The sequence below is a fragment of the Phoenix dactylifera genome, chromosome 1, assembly GCF_009389715.1.
Source record: "Phoenix dactylifera cultivar Barhee BC4 chromosome 1, palm_55x_up_171113_PBpolish2nd_filt_p, whole genome shotgun sequence".
NCBI lineage: Eukaryota > Viridiplantae > Streptophyta > Magnoliopsida > Arecales > Arecaceae > Phoenix > Phoenix dactylifera.
In genome coordinates, this window is record NC_052392.1 from 21,391,956 (window position 1) to 21,410,273 (window position 18,318).

General features: G+C 38.3%; 2 protein-coding genes across 4 annotated transcripts; both read right to left on the reverse strand.

Moving 5' to 3' along the window:
• Positions 1–56: 56 nt before the first annotated feature.
• On the reverse strand, positions 57–5,867 carry LOC103711474 (ER membrane protein complex subunit 7 homolog). Of its 2 annotated transcripts, none has more exons than XM_008797614.4 (7): positions 5,718–5,867; positions 5,552–5,595; positions 2,252–2,360; positions 985–1,048; positions 788–904; positions 585–693; positions 57–452 (listed from the first exon to the last, which is right to left on the reverse strand). In XM_008797614.4, exons 1-7 carry the CDS (start codon positions 5,795–5,797, stop codon positions 364–366), a joined length of 612 nt encoding a protein of 203 aa, XP_008795836.1. In that variant the 5' UTR covers positions 5,798–5,867; the 3' UTR covers positions 57–363. The 2 variants fall into 2 exon arrangements, with proteins under 2 accessions (XP_008795836.1, XP_008795835.1); XM_008797613.3 differs by having other exon boundaries at positions 2,252–2,366.
• Positions 5,868–8,366: 2,499 nt separating this feature from the next.
• Positions 8,367–14,042, reverse strand: LOC103711475 (ubiquitin C-terminal hydrolase 22-like). Of its 2 annotated transcripts, none has more exons than XM_039129562.1 (3): positions 12,536–14,042; positions 11,419–11,540; positions 8,367–9,485 (listed from the first exon to the last, which is right to left on the reverse strand). In XM_039129562.1, the coding sequence occupies exons 1-3, from the start codon at positions 13,465–13,467 to the stop codon at positions 8,725–8,727; spliced, it is 1,815 nt and encodes a 604-aa protein (XP_038985490.1). In that variant the 5' UTR covers positions 13,468–14,042; the 3' UTR covers positions 8,367–8,724. The 2 variants fall into 2 exon arrangements, with proteins under 2 accessions (XP_038985490.1, XP_038985484.1); XM_039129556.1 differs by having other exon boundaries at positions 8,367–9,488; positions 12,536–14,038.
• Positions 14,043–18,318: the final 4,276 nt, after the last annotated feature.

Here is an 18,318-nt window from a genome sequence, read left to right on the forward strand (position 1 = left end):
AGTATCAATACTTTATTTCCTTCCTCATCATCAAACTCAAAAGAAGAAGAATCCAAAAAAAAAAGATTCTTTCTCGGTTGCATGAGATCAAAGGATTGCCAATGATAAGTCAAAACTATCTGCAGCACTTAGCCGAATAACAACAAGATTTGATGAAGCAATCACTTTTACTTTTATAGAATTACTTTAATGGAAATGATCCTAGCCACTGACATTAATTATGGTACACAAGAACAAAAATAAGCATTAAAGCTTCCATGTTGATGGAAACATTTGTTTCCCAAGCTGTACCACTTCTTCCTAAGCATTCACGTAGCAAAATCACCAACACAGTCTTGTTCGAGTCATATAGAATTCGGCAATTTAGTTGCTCCTTCCAGGCAACAAGCTGGAGAGGGAAGGAACACCTTGCGCCCTCATTTCCTCCTGGGCTCTTCTTATTTCTTCTGGATCTGTAAACACACGAGCAAATTCACATACCAATCAACAACAGAAAGGAAATCAGACCATGCGTTACAAGCCAATGCATCATTGGTTGGGATTAGGAAATCGTAATGCAGCAGATTGTACTAGTAGCATATTACCCATATTTTCCGTTAATTTCGGCATGAGGAACACCACTAACACCATAAAACCCATCATCAAACCCATAGGACTTTTCAATAGAGACATCAGCGAAAATGGTTCCCTTATCTGCAAATTGATGACAAAAATGATAAAAACAGCAAGACATTAGAAGAAATTAATAAAAGATGAGAGTAGCATAGCCTTGAACTGTCTTTCCCACCTCGTAATACTGCTCTTCTCTTAAAGGCTCCAAAACTAGCTCATGCAGAACCCTCCTATTCTCTGTCAGTGCTGCCTGGATCTCACCAGGATTTCTGGCACTAATATCAATACGAACCTGAGCATAAAAAAATAATGGGAAACCAGCCCTTGATTTTCATCAATTCAGATGCAGCAACAAAAAGAGAAGAGCATTACCGGTGAAAAGAAATAGCCCATTGCAGATACTTCAATGAGATGAGTCCCAGCTGGCACATTGTGGCTTAAGTATACAGGTCAAAGAATTACAAAGCCTCGGCAAGACCAGAGAAAGACCATTCCAAACAAATGATAGATGTATTCTTATAAATATTTTTCCAGATCAAGCCAATAATTTTCTTTAAACATAGTAATCAAAAGCATATTGCAAATGATATTGCTCTGTGACATTGCATTTGTATTGGAGTAACGCAAGCAATTTCATATTTGCTTACATGTTCAGTCTCTTTTAACATTTGAACATACTAACTTTCTATGAAAAATCATATAAGAAACCCTTAACTATCAGCATTTTGCAAGCACATATGTTTCTGGTCTAGAATTATGTTCTGCTATTTAAATGCTGCCTTTTGCACGACCAAAAGTTCTCAAAAGTGGCAATAGTATGTGACCAGCTGGGGTATCACATACACCATATGCAGTATGTGAGTGCATATGCAGAAGCATATGTGCATGGCATTCTAGATATATCAAAAACTAAATAAGTTTCATATAAGTATAAACAAATTAAGTGGATAATCAAAAGTAATTAAGTAAACATATAGAGATAATTAAAAAAAAACATTTTCACACTAAGTCCAGAACATATTTCAAAGTAGCATAACATGATAACTTGAAAAAAGAATATGTGTATGTATGTATATATATATATATAATATTCACTATACTCAAATTTCAAGCAAGCTACCGCAATGAACACGTATACCAATACCCAAATGAGGAGTTTGTGCATATGCAACCATGTGTGCTGACATACTCATTCTAGTATATGTTTTTGCAAACTATATATATTTGGGTTAACGACCTAATGAACACCATGATTTGATGTAAGACAAGTTCCTCTAGTTTCACTAAACATTTTAGTCTTGGCATCTATTTGTTTTATACCCAAGTTCATTTGCCTTTTTTAATTGTCTTGATTACCTTTTACCACTAATTTCCTTCACATCACTTCTGATTAGGGCATGGTCATGAATCAAACCTATTACTTCACACTAATTTCCATTTATCATTTAAGTGCCAAGAAATAACAAGCAAGCAATGCATATTTTATTACAAAAGCTTTCAACTTCATGCAATATGAAAAAAAAGTACTAAATGAAATAAATAATCACAAATGAAGATTGAAATTATAGAAATGAGCAAATACTTTATGGATCTTATTTTATGAAATTAAAAGCATTAAAAGATAGCAAAAATAGGATACAATGAAAAATAGCCATCTTCTCTAAGAAAAGTGACCCTCTGACCACCATTAAGTATCACTTCTGCGTTCGAATTTTTCAAAGGAGGAATAAAGCCTATGGATGTCTTACCTGAACCTGTCAAAAAAGGCTACCAATAAAAACCATAGGAATAACTTCCAGGAAAAAATCTTAATATAAAATTAATATTCAAACTAGACCAAAAATGCAAATCAATTAACATGAGCTGATATGTTTTAGGAGTCAATAAACAATTATATTGGCCATCCCAAATGACACAAGACAAGACAAATATCTATAAAATATTTATCTGATATATTGTCGAATCTAACTCAATCTATATTGGTGATTATTCAGTATAGGGTTGTTTCATGGTTAACATCAACAGCCAAATTCAGTAATGAAACAACACAAAACATGGTCGATTGAAGGACATAGGAAAAAAAAATTATCCGGTTTAAGCAAGTTACTGGAATAAGGTTTTGACATGTAGAAGTCTGCATTATCTGATTATGGTTACTAATTAGGTCAGGACCAAACATATTATGAATCATAGTAAATTATAACATGATCCTTTGATATGTGTATGGAATGCCAACTAAGAAACCTCATTCATAGTATGCATAGTTCGTTCAACAGCAAAAAATGAACCAATTATGGGTTATTACAAGTTACTGCAAGTAAACTGGTACTCCTTACATAGTATGTTTCAGATACTTATCTTGACTTTACCATATAGGCTTTGCATGCATTATTCCCATAAAGAAGTCCTAGACCCAGGGAACTATATCGCACCTCCTCGAAGACTGGTTACATCTCCCAACGTGTGGCACTCCGGCGCCTTCCAGAGTCAGCCTCCCTGCAACTCCCCACGTCCGGTTGAGGTTGACTTCCATTTCTTGATTTCCTAAGGTGGTTGATTGATGATCTGTTCACAGGTCCGCGTAAAAAAGGTGTTTTACATGCTGATTTCATCTCATTTATGGTCTTGAGGTAAAAATAAAATTTCTGTAAAGATCGATTCAGTATTTTACGCTCAGTTCTTCCAGATTCTGTGAATTCAGAAATTTACAGCGTCATTATCATCATTTAGACAGCTCTAAATCGAGAAGGCTTCAATGAAGGACTAAGCATATTTCTATAACCAGGTACCGAATTCCTCTGTTTATACAAGTCCAATTGAATTAAGCAATCTTAGCTTGCATCAGTATGGCTTGCCTTCGCCTTCTCATGGTTTTCTCCTTAACCAAACATTGATATGCTACAATAGTAGTACGGGCTTACTTTATACTTCATGTTGGGCATTCATGTACTTTGATCACCTAATTCCTTTGGCAGAACCCTCTTCTCGCACAACTCCAAAAGATCCCCTCTGTCACTCACAGTCACAGCAAGTACCTATGAGGATCTGCATGGGAATGTGTTTAGTCTCACATCGGCTATGCACTAGGTAGATCGTGGGTATTTATACAGAGCCAGAAAATCCAAATAACATATTTTAACTAGCCTTTTGGGGTGAGGCCCTTGGTCATGACAAATGGGGTCAGAGCGGACTCGGCCTATAGTCTATTTAGACTAGGAGAATTTATGGTACTTATGATTGAATTTGAATGGATTTGGAGTTTTGGACTCTTAGTTGGGTGAGAACGCCGGGACTTAAACAGAGAAAGTATATGAGGACTTGAGTGGGCGTGTATCTCATCTCACATCAGCTATGCAATGGATAGATTCTAAGTACTTATAATGGGCTAAGGAATACAAAAAATACCTTTTCACTAGCCTTTTCAGGTGAGGTCCTAGATTGTTATAGTACCTATAATCATCTTGGCCTAAGCTCCATCAGCCACTGAGATGCAACTGCTAAACTACCTCTTGGGTACTAGTCCGCATCCTTATCTTGTGTCCACCTTATAGTTCTAACTTATACAAAACCCATCTTTTCAGTCTTGGCCCTCTTTATACCACATACTGTCCAACACAACTATCTGAAAAGACCTCCATTAGACCTCATAGGCATATGCACCAAACTAATGATAGTTCCAAATCATCCCTAAAAACCATCATATATTTTTAATTTCATATAAAATCAATTTAATTAAGTCTTTCATTTTTTGTAATAGAGTCTTTCTTGGTCTTCGATTTTATAACAGTGCTGTCATTTGTCTCTTAATATGTCCACAAAACAAAGACGAAAACATCCAAATATAGAACATGCATCCAAGCAATATTAAGAAAGAGATGGCTTCAAAGTGTTGGAAGAAGCAAGCAAAAAGTTCTAGGATAAACTGAAGGATTTATTAAGCCCAAGAATGAAAAGGATATAATGCAAGAATCATCAAACTGATGTGCAAAGTCTAAAAGCACAAGATAATTTGCATGAAACTCAGTTACACAATCAATATGGTAGCGCAATGCAATACACTATCCTCAAAAACTTTCAGACAACTGTACAATTCATAACCTGGAATATTCCAGGCAATAAATTGCATTCCTGCTACAAAATGGGGTAACAGTTGTGAAAAATATAAATAAACAGTCAATTTAGGTTTCTAAGGTTAGAACAAAAAACTACGACATACTTTCGAGCTGAAGAGAAATTACGTTTATGAACCTTACAACGAATGGCCATCAAGGAACATATTTCTTGAACCTAAACAGTTGCGAATCTGCTGATCTCAAACTCTCTTTTTTATTAAAGCAAAAAAAAAAAAAACCTCCCCATTACAGCTTCCTAGTTTACTAAGTTAAAAAGAGAAAAAAAAAGTTTAATGACCAAGAAGAAGACCATGACCCATCAAAACTTACAAGCGGCGTCTGATACAGCTGATAGCACACAAAGCAGCTTACAAACTAGCTTCCCACGTACAGATCTACGATGAGAATGCGTCCATAAAGAATCAAGTCGGACAAGCTATCGCAAGACCCATCAACAAAGAATTAGGGAACGACGACCATATCCTACTCTCCTACATAAACTCGAGTCAAGATTCAAACTTTTCACCCCAACTTTATGTTTAATAATCGACAATATACCAAGGGATGGAATTTGCATATCCCCAACGAACATTACCCATTATCCGAAGTCAAGCAAGCAGCAAGCACGAATATTTCAGAGACGACAATTTGCAAGCGTCATCGATCTCCACTCAATTTTCTCATCAAACTACGACCTTGTAACACGTTTAATTTCCATGGTGATTTGATATTATGCATCAATCCGTGTCTTTTAGGTCTCGTCTCATCAAGAAATGACCAAACGCAATTAATAAGGAAAACACATGAAACAAATTGGGGAATGTCACCTTCCAACTTCACGCGACCAGCAATCGTGTACCCATCACCAAGGCTGTGAAAATTACAAAATAAAACTCCATAAAGGGTCCTTGTTAAAGAAGAACAGAAGAGAGGCTATATTAGGGTTCTCAAGGAACGAAGAGAGGAAAGAGAGATAGAGATAGAAAAGAGCACCTGGCGGGACCTGCGAGGACGGACGGAAGGAGGCATGAGAGAAGAAGAAGAGACGCGATGGCCTCCGCGGATCGCCGCATCGTTCACCGTTGAAGCCGGCTTTCGGAACTTTGCGTTCTTGGAGAGAGTCGGCGAGACTTGGAGCCGGTTCCGATACGAGATCATCTTATACTCCTCACGTGCGATGCACGTGAATGTTCCAATGACGAGAATGGAGTAATGGACAGCTGTTTGATATCCCTCTTTTTTTTTTCTGCTAAAGACTGTTTGATATCCCTTCACTCGGCACCCAACGACATGGCTGTTATCGAGCCACCTTACGAACTCTCCCCCGGGAAGTATCTTACGTATTAAGTAGGGTACTCATAAGAGAAGGAAAAAAATAGGGGTGATAACGATCCGATTGAACGCCAATAGGATAAAAAATTTATCAACTTAAATTTGATTTATTTATCAAATAGGTTAAAATTTTAAATCTAAATCTAACTTATTTATTAAACAATTAATCCGGCCTAATTCGCATAACCCATTTATTAAATAGGTTAAATGGATTAGATGGATTTTAACATGTTAAATAGATTTAAACAGGTTAAGCGAGTCAGATTAAATATGTTAGAAACATGTTAAGTAGGTTTCAAACATATTAAAAAGATTTTAAAAGTTATTTTTGGAGGGGTTCATCTTTCATGCTATCTTTGGATGCCCGAGGGCCGCCTAGATATGGGGATGTGCTTGGAGCCCCCATGATCTACAGCTGGGGTGGTCATCGACTGCGGATTTCTTGCTCTTTTTGGAGACTTCAGTAAGGAGGCCGGGTCTGGAGGGACTCGGGATCAAAGCTGCCTGACTAGTCTACTACTGTTGGCTAAATAGGAATGCCTGAGTCTTCGACAACAGTAGAGTTTATTTGAGGTTGGTTGCGGACAGGGTCTTTCATCGTGCGGAGGAGATCTCCTGCACTGTCATGTCGTCGCCCCTTGGGACGGCTGGAGAAATCTGAGGTTTCTCTCTTGCTTCTGTAGCTCCAGGACCGTACAGGTCTCCTGGGAGCTCCCATTTCCGAGCTTTCTCGAGGTAAATTTTGACGGCAGTATCAGAGAGTAAGGGTGTACCGGAGGCGCTGGTTTCATTATCAAGGACTACGAGGCTCGACTGATTGCGGCGGGAGGCTGACGGATCTTTGACACGTCGGTGGTCTACGCAGAGCTCAGGGCTGCATGGGAGGGAGTCACCTATGCGAGGCGGGTGTTGGGTGTGGACCACATTCTGCTTGAGGAAAACTCGGCCACGGTGATAGAGTGGATATGGGGCCGGGGTCTCGATAAGAGTTCGAGTCTGCTGCTTTGTGATGGTCATAGACTTTTAGGCGATGATGGTCTCTCGTAGGCCACTCATGTCTATAGGGAGGCAAACTGTGTGGCCAATTGGGTGGTCTTATTTGTGGCCCACCACTCGGGAGGGTTCATCTGGGGTGAAGGTGCATTAATGCCCCAATCTCTTTGTCATTTTTTCTTTTTTTGATTTTGTTGGTTGTACCCACGTCTGGTGCATGTAAATTGTCGTTGCACAAAAAAAAAAAGAAGATTAAACGGGTCGAGTCATAACTTGATCTAATTGTTAAACATATCAAAATGGGTTAAATGGGCCAAAGGTTCAAACGTGAACCTAATCCATTTAATAAACAGATTTAGACATGTTGACTCATTTACGATCCAAATCCGTTTATGTTAAATCCAAACTCATTTAAAATGGATCGTACGCAAGACAGGTTGACAGATCGAATCATAAATTATCACCCCAAGCTAAAAAGCCTAAAACAATTAGCCAACCTATACCGTGTGAGACTTGGATCCAAGCTCGGTCTGTCTACTCTTGGTCTAAAAATTATCAAAACCCAGGCTAGATGCCCACTTGGACTAATCTCACGGCGACCCAAAACTCTATCCAAATAAATGCCTAATTGAAAAATGCTTACAAGAAAAATTTATTGAGCCCACAACCATTGATCTGATAACCCCACAATTGACTGAGCCATCGTGTTTGACTACGAATCTGTGAGTTGCATTTACCCTCTCTCACCACCTGGCAAGAAAATTGTTCATTTGCACCATACGGAGGCTACATAGGATTACTCATTTCAAGTTGGCTAGTTTAGTTACTTTAGATTTATCTTCTTTCAAAGGAGTAAAGTAAAGTAACGCAAGCTATCTTCAGATAAACAAATTTATGTCTCTCCCGAGCTTATTTGTTAAGATTTGTCCTTTTCCTTTATTTATTTTATATAGAGCGAAAGTGCAACTAATTCTTCTTTTACTGTTTCCAATGAAGAGAGCTTGATGGATGGCCATGGTGGCAAGTGGATGACAGCAAAAATTAACTCGACCGGATGCAGATAATTTTGCCCGACCGTGCCCCCACCTCGCGGCCAACCACAGCCTTTGTCCTCGATCCACTGCCTAAACGAACAGTTCTCGCTCCGAGAATCATCACCAAGCTTCTCTTGCAGATGAACACAGTTTTCATGACTTCGAGTACCAGCATGCACGGAAATACTGCAAACAACAGGGACAAACAGCGACAGAGCACGTACAAGCTTCATAAATTTTGATGATACGTATCAGGAAAATATCAAACAAATATGTCACAAAATGATGCCAAAGAGTCATAATCAACTACTCATTTATGATCAAGTGTCCTATTGTTGATAGGAACACCTCAAAAATTTAGGTTCCCTTAAATCTTGCAAGGGAGTTTAGAATATACTTCCACAAAGATCAGAGATCTATTACATTTGTCACGCTGTATCAATCAGGGACGACTCATTGGTTAAAAAGAATTAGTCAGCTTGAGCCAATAACTAAATGTACCTATTTCAGTTGTATAAAATGGCAAACTATCCCCATAGCCAAATCAGCACTTCCAAGATTTAACAACCATGGCCCTCTCTTGTAACTCTTGTCCCAGCTGGAGCCTTTTTACGACCACCTTTCCATGGGTAATTCAAGAGTCAACCCACATCCTGGCTTGCCTTGTAGTAGAGGATTTTCTGTACGTAGAACAGCATATATGCCTGTGAAGCTCTCACGATACTTTCACTGACATGAGTCACCCATGCATCGTCACATTTATACCACTGATTATTGAGCCTCAGATAAGTTATGTAATGGCCAGCTTCTAAATTACCGCTGTGGGTCAGCACTGCAAATAGTTCAAGATCTGAAGCCAACTCAGTAGCTTCATCTGAATCATTCCCATCAAAAGCAAATATGCGGTTGCCATATCTAGCCGTCAAGATGGAAGATGAGAGGTACGGGGCCATGTCTAGGGAGAGTGGGAACTGTAGATAGCGGTCGACCTTTCTCGACATGTTCCTAATTAAAGAGTGCTCAAATCTCTTAATGTGAAAGCAAGCGACCAATGGAATCTTTCTAATGGACATCTGCTTCACGGATTCTTGCCTCGCTTGACAGTTTTCACAGAAGAATTTCTGATCAGCTCCTAATTTTTCTGGCCTCGTAAAGTGCTCCAAACATCCCCTGAGGGTAGAAATTCCATAGCATTGGCTTGTTAACATCGATTCTATCTTACTCTTGCATGCTTGAAGTTTCGAGGTAGCTATCTTCATAGGATCCTGGCTAGAATCCAAGTCCAGAGAGATGTCCACACAAGGGTCGTAAGTGGTAGATGTAAACCCACAGATAGTACAAGTGACATCAGATCTTAAGATACCAGAGAACACTTTATGAGCAATGCAGCAGTCCCCATTGCCTGCTGCATAAACATAGATACACATTAGAACCAAGAAATCTTAAGCAGGCAAGTTCAATTACCATGTATTGATATAAGCACCTTCCATGCAATAATAACCAGGCGGTTCAAGGATGGCGAGAATGGTAGACTATGTGAATCTTCTAATTAAGAAGTTCAGGATGAATCTATCAAATGAAGTTAACAGAAATAAAATTCATGGTCCGAACAGTATATACCCGCTTCAATAATCATTGGCTGAAGTCTGACGACTTACTAAAACATCCATGTGTCAGGAAAACTCATTAATTCTAGGAGTTGTGCAAGATATAATGATAGTTTCTGAGCAAATGCAACTCCATAGAACATGTGAATGGGTGGATCCATACGTCACATTACTGTTTCATGCAATTCCTTTGTAGCATCAATGTGAATCGTGTATTTTGCAGAAATGTAATGGGCATGCAAACGATGGAACAGGAGTTTGTGTGGATGTCTTGTATTGCTGGTGATCTCGACATTCATAACCAAATTTCCTACCTCAAAAGATTAGGACGACTTTTATACATTCTTATATAGGCTCATAAAAACTCCCTCTAGTATGCTCATGTCCAAATCCAATCTTCTTGCTTCTTTTGACTGTCTGGTCCTTCTTACCATATGCTGTGCTTGTAAACGATTTCAGAAGACATAATGAAAGGAAGGCATACAAATAATGGTCCACAATTTTCAGTTTTACTTACAACTACATAGAGTACATAAAAAAGAAAATGCTTAAGTAAATATCAAGAACCAGAAAGTCAAAGATAGATCTAAGGGATTTTTTTTTTCCCCTCTCCCTTTACATTTAAATGTAAAAGGTTGTCTAGAATCTTAAAGGATTACATATTTGCAAGTCCAGGCCTATACAGAAGGTAATCTTGGTATTGGTTTGGCTTTATAGTTTCTCCTCAGTCATTTTATTCCTATCAAGGCAAAATCCTGCATCAGTCCCTCATTAGAAAATATTAAATTAAAATTCAATTCGTAGATTAACTTTGTTTTATAGTAGCCTAATAACTTGTCAATATTGGCAAATTATAGATGGTAATATCTTCATGGCCTAAGCATGTTGATATTGCTAGGGCTATATGTATAAGTACGAGAGAGAGAGAGAGAGAGCAACATAGGGCAGAAGAAGATAAATGCTAACAGTCTAGTGTACCTCAGACAAAAACTAATTGTAGTGTTAGAATGGATGCTATTATAACCACGCAAACTAATCATTCCACAATTTTTAAGATGACTAGTCTTTTATGACGCATGGAATTCAACATGCATGTGTATAGGTAATTAAAATAAAATCTCAGTTGTGAACTTTAGATTCAACTACAATTAGTTATTTAGAGTCTTAGACTTTTAAATGTGATTTGAGGTACCAAGTACATGACACCAGCTCGTTAAAAACTGAAGTTGGCATACTGGATTTCTTACATATATTTAACGGTAGGACCATGAGTGTTGACTAATTAACATGGAAGCCAGGCATTCAGATCAACATGGTAAAAGCCTAGATGTCATGCTAGAAAAGCCACAGTTCTATGCTTTCCCAGTTGTTAAATAATGCCTTACTCATTAACGAGGATGCATGCAAATTATATCCTGTACAGAAACGGAAGAACTACAGATACTAATTAAGTTCTGCATTCTACTTATACATTTTTCTTCTTTGTTCAGTTGTTCCTGTAATAATTAAGTTTTCAAATATCAAGGGCCTAGCTTACACTATGAAGTATATAAACTAACACATATTAAGCAAAACATCTAAGCTTCATAAACCAAGATTGTCGAGTGGACGACTTTGTCAACATGAGCATTGAGGGCAGAATTTAAGTCCACTTATTAAATAGTTTAGCATAAGCCAAGAGTAGCAGAAAGGCCGAGGGATGGGTGAATAAGTTTTGAAGCTTATTACCATTACTGCAAGGCTTGCATTGATCTTGCTCCTTTTCATGGATCCCATCAAGAATGGAAATGAAAAACTCATGTGCATCCTGCTGTTCATAACTAGCAAGATTTGATGCATGTTGCCACCAACTGTGAAAGACAAGCAACCATGAAAAAAGTGAATCTAATCAGAACTTTGAAAAGTGATGTGTGACCAAAATGGCATCATGATTTGCTGATTTGAAATGTCAATTAGTGTTATGAAGCATCCATGTGTCCAGAAAGCAGATACAACAAAAAGACCACGTTTTCAAGTTTCTGTAGAACTGCCAATAAGCAGTCTGCCATACATATTTATATCCTCTGATAAATATATATAATAGGTTATGATACAAGTCAATCACTAAGTGGAGACACTCCAGTCCGTCGGATATGCCAAATGCTATGTGTTAAATTTACTATTGCAGGCGTAGACTAATTGTAATTAAGCAAGTCAAAAAAAGAGGTCATATTATTATATAGAATTTTTTACTTGTTAAAGGCGTGGTATTTGTGCATCTGCTCATGATGTGAATCGTGTGCACAGTGTAGAAGCTCAAGGGAGTCCGGCTTTTGCTATACAGTAGTAGAGTTTAACAAAAAAAAAAAAAAAATGAAACGAGAGTAAGGTGTAGCACTTAATTCTAGGAAGGCCAAGAATACATCACAAAATATAACTTGACTGCAGCAAAATCATCAATGTAGATATCTTGTGGATGAAAAATATGAACCATTAAGCATTAATTGTAGGTTAAAAGATCTTCTCGAAGAACAATAACAGCAGGAATAGATAATTTGAGATAGGAATCCTTGGAGCGGCAATCCAGCTCCACCAAGAATAAGCCAAAAAAACGACTGTGTGCATGTAATTTTAGTACAAGCTCCACCATAAACACCCTTTTTCTGCCCTTTCCAAGCATGGTTAACCTTCTTTTACGGGCTTTATGTTCATCTGATGGCGGGAAGTAACGTAATCACCAATCCAGCAACAGTTAAACAAGATTTATCTTCCTCCCTCCAACAATTTAAAAAAAAAAAATAAAAGTCATGTTGCAGCCTCAAAATCAAATAAGCAAAAGGAAGAAGAAAGAAGAAGAGAACAAGACCTATGAAGAAACTTGGCAGGGCTGAGAGGCTTCCGATCGCCGGAGAAAACGGCCGAGTACATTGCGTCCAGATCACAGGCCAGGCACGGCGGCGAACCGCCGGCCGGATTTTTCTGCTCGGCCACATTGCTCTTCTCTTTGCTCCCACCCTTCTTTTTGTCCTTCTGCTGGCAAACGTAGCGGCTGTGCCGATCGCTCAAGAAGTAGTTCCTCAGCAGCGGCGTGTGGAGCAGCGCCTGGAGCACCGAGTTCATGAAGCAGGTGTTGCCGAGGTTGTTAAGACCCCTCAGTCCCCACGGCAAAGAAGAGGGCGAGGAGACGGAGGAGGAGGGGGAGGAGGTGGAGGTGGTGGTGGTGGTGGAGTTAGCGGTAGTGGTGGTGGTGGAGGAGGCGTTGCCTTCTTGGACGATCAACGGGCTCGACCTCTGCCCGATCACCGCCCGCTCATTCGGATCCGGTGCCCACGACCGATATTCCACCCTCCGCCGCTTCGCCCGCTTCTCCGGCGGGCGTGGCGGAAGGCGGGAGGACGATAGGGAGGTGAGGGCGATCACGACGGCGGCGTCGAAATCGGGGTCGTAGACCTGATCCCGGCAGGCGGCGCAGAAGAGCTCGGCACGGTCGACGTCGAGGACAATCTCGTGGCCGGGGACAAGGGTGGCGTGGTCGGGAGCGTGGGCGCGGCAAGAGACGGCGGCGCAGGAGAGGCAAGCGTAGAGGCGGGGGCCGTGGCGGGCGGCGGCCGGGGGGCAGGAGGCACAGCGGGGTACCTCGCCGGGGTCGCGGCGGACCTCGGCGCGGCCGGAGGGGCGGGGGCAGAGGCAGCCGTGGAGGCACCGGAGGGGCGTCCCGCCTCCGGAGCGGTAGGCCGCGAGGTGGGGGCACGGCGGCGGGAGACGGAGGGGGCGAACGGCGGAGAAGGAGGAGGACATGGGAGGCGGATCTGGCCCTCGTGTCGGTGGGGCGAGGGTGAGATAAGCCTCATCGGTCGGCTCGGAGTCGGAACTCAGTGAGTCATCGTAACGCGGATCCCGTCAAAACAAGGTTCCTTCGAACAAAATACTAAAATTTATGTATATAGAAAAGAAAAAAAAATAATTCTTTAAAAAAACAACACACTACTACAGAGAGGATTAATGGGGAGGGACAGGCATTTTTTTAAATAAAAATAAATGATTTAATAATTGTAACTTGGAGCGAGTGAGGGAGGGGCGGGGGCTGAGTCGACTCGGAGAGGGTAGGGACGGTAGAGGGGCAGGTTGTGGTCGCTGGACTGATAGGCAGAGACGGGAATTTGCTCTCCTGTGCCCTGCCGGGCGTCAACAAGCAAGTACAGCAAAAGGGCTTCGTGCCATCCCCGGAGGGGAGGATTGGCTGTTTGGCCCGAGCAGCGAGGATACGGTGAAAGTTGGATTCACTGCATCGCACGTATGAACTTTTGGTTGCGGACTTGGGCTGGCTGGAATACTGGATTAACGTTTGAATCCGAGTCTAGGCAGACCTGCATCTTGAGATCAGCTCGACTGGGGAGTATGGGTCCAGACTTGAGTCCTTAGGAGACATTTCACAAAGATCAAATTCAGGACCAAGCTCAAGAAAAGCCCACAACAAACATTAAATATATAGTTCGGATCCTATCAAATTTGGATAATGACATGATCCAAATCAAGCTAACATCCACATGGTCACTGCAACAATATTCAATTTTGTTATATAATGATGGTTTTAAACCTTATTCAAAACTTATTCGCATAAATATTTATGATATTCATATTTAATATTAGTCTTTTTTCAAAAATATTTTTTCCCTTTGATAAAAGGAATAATTTCCATAACACCAAAACATTTTATATGTAGATAAAAAGTTCCATCAGTTCAAAATTTTTTGTTTAAAATATTTAAAAACATCAATAACATCAAAATACTCCTATATTTGTATAAAATTTTTCGATAAGTTCTTTTAAAAGATAGATAATTTGTGATCCTTTTTTTATACTGCAATTGAAGAGTAATTGTGGTATTTAATGTAGATTTTTAATAAATTTTTTATTTTATATATTTATCTAAATAAATTTTAATTTTAAATAAATTTATACAAATCTCATTGGATCAATGACTCAGACTTTCGGCCAAATCAGTCTACTTGTGAGTATAACAACTACATCTTAGACCATTGTCTGGTTATCGTGCATTGTTTGTGATCTTGTGGTGAATTTTGTTCCCAATTTTTATAATTATGTTATTTATATTAGTTTTCATTATTGAATTTTATTCAAACTCTAATTTATATCTAAATATGACTTACATCTATATCCAAATAGAAAAATATGTAAATTTAACTAATATCCAATATATATATATATATATATATATATATATATATATATATATATATTCATACTTGCAAAGTTGCTATTTGCATATACACCCTTGTCAAACATTTGTTTTGCATGTATACCCTTCCTTTTTTTTCTTTCTTTTTTATATATATCCATACCATCTAATGCCTTTAAAAAATAATAGTTTAAAATTAAAATAACTAAAATACTCTTATAGGTAAATACGTAAAAAGAAAATTTTTTAAGGGTATGCACACAAATAGCAACTTTATAAGGATAGTTATGCAATTCACATATTTTGAAGGGTGTAAGCTCAAAAAAAATATTAAAAAACTGATCAAAATTTGGTGGAGACTTGCCAAGTTTTTTATGATTTAGTTAGATTGACAAGTCAAAAAGAAAGTTCAAGTCATATTGTTAATTTTTTTTTAACATCTTAAGTTGGTCAATTTGGAATAACAGATGATTATTTTGATAATTCTATTCTTTATTTGATTTTAATATAATTATCATATTTAGTCAATGACATCAATGTATTCTTCATTATTTTTAAAAGATTAAAGTGTATTGAATTTAATCTAACTATAGATGTTTAGATCATCAGAATATTTTGTAGTGTTTTATATATATTGAGTTATTATTTATTTGTTAAGACGAGAATTTTATAAAGGCATCATGATTTATTCTATAAGAATTGATGTTAACATAAGTTTATGCGGCATAATAGTATTGATTTTTTTTTGTCACCTTCTTCAATTAAGAAAAACTGAATTATCTTTATTGGCTATTTAAGCATGTGTTCCAAATTGAATATAATTCAATCATAATTTTTAGGAGAATAAAAGCTCTATTATTTGAATAAATGGAGAACCATATTAAACAATAGGTCTATTTATTATCTAAGTAAAGAGCTTTATTAATAATATTATTTAATAAACACATCCATATGCAATATATATTAGAGGTGAAAGTGTTGGAAATTGTATCCTAAATGTCAATCATCAGCATGTTGATGAATGAATTTTGTAAATGAATTGACAAATCAATAAAGTATTTTTTGGCATTATTCATCATTTTATATCTTCAAATGAACTCTTATATGAAGAAGTCCTTAGGACTTATTAATGATAAAGGAGGATTTATCTTCGAGTCCTTAAACTAGTTTGCGACCAAATGATATATTGTTACAAGGACGACCGCATTATCGAGGTTAGGTCGTTGAGTGACATATACTTGGTTGTCCTCTTAATTAAGGAGTGTGGAGACACTGGTATGCCACATAGGTGAAATGTAGGAGTACATTTCACTGAACGTGACCAATTCTGGAATGCTCTACTGTTAAGAGATGTTCCGAGTGGATATGGGTATAAGTTTGGCCCTCTGACCTAAGACCGCAACCTTTGACTAGCAAACAACTCATTGTACTTTGGTACCAGACTACCTGGATTTCTAATTCAGTGACGGAAAGTCACTAGGTGCAGTCAAGTACTTGCGTAGTCAGTTGTGAGTCGAGATGGAATTGACTTCTCTTGGAAATAGGAGATAATGTTTTGTGATTAATTTAGCAAAACCTTGGCCAGGATAATTCCAGTGAGGAGTCACGGGATATCTAAAGTTAATCACATAATGGATGTACTAATTATAGGGTTGACAGTGAGCTCTAAGTCATCCTGGCATTAGGAGTCAAAGGGATTGAATTATATAGTAACCATAGTCCAGGGTTCCAGAATATTTGCTTCGCATATATTCGGCCTATCCGGACGTCGGATACCGTTGCTAGATGGTCACATCGATTAGTGTAGAAAGTCGTTCCTATATTACCGGCTTAGGTTCGAACCTATGAGGTCACACGCATAGAAGATTTTTGATTGATCAAGAAGGCTGATGAATGATTAAGAATCATTCGGGGATAATTTGGTCAATTCGATTGGCAAATTACTTTATAAAATAATTAAAGTAATTATCAAAGGATTAATTAGTAATTAGATTGCTAATGAACTCAATTGGATTGAGTAATTAGACTAAGGATGAGCCAAATTGAATTAGATTTAATTCTGGGCTCAATCAGGATTTTTAACCTGATTGGATTAGGTCTGAATCAAGAGGACTTAGGATTAAATTAGATTGAATTTGTGCTTAATTAGGGATTGACCTAATTGGATTGGGTTCAACCCAAGGTAATTGGACAATCCTAATTGTTAGGATTTAATTAAATTAAATGGATTTGATCTATAACTGTTCGGATCTTGAAATCCACATGTCATATATCCATACATGGCGCCATAAATTAATTTTTAATATGATTAAAAATTAATTTAATTTATTTAATGGTGCCATGGGACATGTGGCAACATCAAGGACCTCCTTCATCATCAGATGGGGTCACATGGAGAGATAAATTCATGAAAAGAATTGGATAAGATCAAATTCTCTCACTTCATTGCATATGTCATCCTTATCTTTATCTCACCTAATTAAGCTTGAATTTCGAATTTAATCACCATAAAATCACCACGTGACCCTCTAATCTGATTGGGGGCATGGAAATTTCAAAATTGATAGAGGGAAGGGGCAACATAATGAATGGTTTAGATTAGATCAAGCTTCATAATGTAATGGCGCATGAACTTGAATTTTGAATTCAAAATTCAAAACCCCACAAAATCCTCCCCAAATATGGGATGGTTGGCATGAAGTTAGAGGGGATAGCAACATTAAAAGGACCTCCATCAGCTGGTGGTCGAATTCAAGAAAAAAAGAGAGAAAAAGAAGAAAAAAAGAAGAAAGAAAAGAGAGGAACCCTAGTTCATGCATGAAAAAATTCTGCATTCAATCTAGCCGACTTCTTCCTTAGAGCTGATAAGAGTCTTTAGATCAGATCTAGCCGACTTCTTCCTCTTCTAAGTCCATCACGCCATTAGGTTTAGGGGTCCTTGATAAGAGTCTTTAGATCAGATCTAAGTCCTCTTCAATCCCTTTAAACCTTTCCTCCAAGTTCTTTCAAGAAGGCAGATCAAAAGTTGATAGCGTTGGAAAGATCAAATTTCAGTCTCAAGAAATTCTGCGCAAGCTAGCACTTCTGCAGGATTGGATCTCTCCAGAAACTTCGCGTGTACTTCTCGTAGAAGCCATTTGTGTGCGTGGCTGCGAAGTCAAGGATCAGATCCACTACTTTCATCCATCATAAAATGTATTAATCTAGCATTAATCATTTATTATGGTGTCAAGATCTACGTCCGATTTTCCGAGGTTTTACCTTTTTTTGGGGCTCCTTACGGAGATATCTTCAAAATCCGTTCGATGGATATTCGGAGATTAATTGGAATAGAGTTCTTAAGTTTCAGATCTGATAGTTAATCATGCATGAAAGTTTTAGCATAATTGTTTAAACGATTCCGGCATAATCCTATGTGTTCTTAAGGTGCTGATTTCTAGATTTGATTT